This window comes from Sinocyclocheilus anshuiensis, unplaced genomic scaffold (genome assembly GCF_001515605.1).
Source record: "Sinocyclocheilus anshuiensis isolate Anshui unplaced genomic scaffold, SAMN03320099.WGS_v1.1 scaffold939, whole genome shotgun sequence".
NCBI lineage: Eukaryota > Metazoa > Chordata > Actinopteri > Cypriniformes > Cyprinidae > Sinocyclocheilus > Sinocyclocheilus anshuiensis.
The window spans coordinates 822809-823258 of record NW_015544227.1 but is presented as its reverse complement, the minus strand read 5'-3'; the positions used below and the strand labels follow the sequence as shown (position 1 = coordinate 823258).

At 32.7% G+C, this 450-nt stretch overlaps 1 protein-coding gene across 1 annotated transcript in view; it reads right to left on the bottom strand.

The window, feature by feature from the left end:
- LOC107697438 (SUMO-specific isopeptidase USPL1-like) overlaps positions 1-248 on the bottom strand; it is a 6666-nt gene extending 6418 nt beyond the window's left edge. The window contains exon 1 of the mRNA XM_016498226.1: positions 100-248. Within this exon, the coding sequence (XP_016353712.1) occupies positions 100-164 (65 nt within the window). The 5' untranslated portion in view covers positions 165-248. The remainder of the gene's footprint in view (positions 1-99) is intronic.
- Between the last annotated feature and the right edge of the window lie 202 nt (positions 249-450).

Below are 450 nucleotides of genomic sequence, written 5' to 3'. Positions count from 1 at the left end.
CTGCTGACCTGTATGACCGACAGACAAGATTATCACTCAACACAAATGACCAGCAACAGATGGATATCAGATCGTTTTATGATTAGCTGTTGAACCATTTTACCAATTTCACACTTCAGTGTAGGCTGAAGGAGTTTGAAGATTGACAGACGGAGCGCAGACATCTGCCGCTCTGCCTCACACAGGACATCAGCAGGAACTCTGGTTACCTCATCTACTGAGAGAAAAACAGGTTCAACTTTCCAGCATGTGAATGCAAACCTCTTTATTAAAGTATATTTTTGAGGTTGAGGGTAAAATAAAATGACGTTAAATAAAACTATCAATTTACGTTTAAATTATAGTGTATTAATACTTATGAATACATACATAATTGTTAATAATTTAAATTTGAGTTATGCAATATAAATTTAAATAACTTTTTATACTATTATAAAGAAAAATAAATAT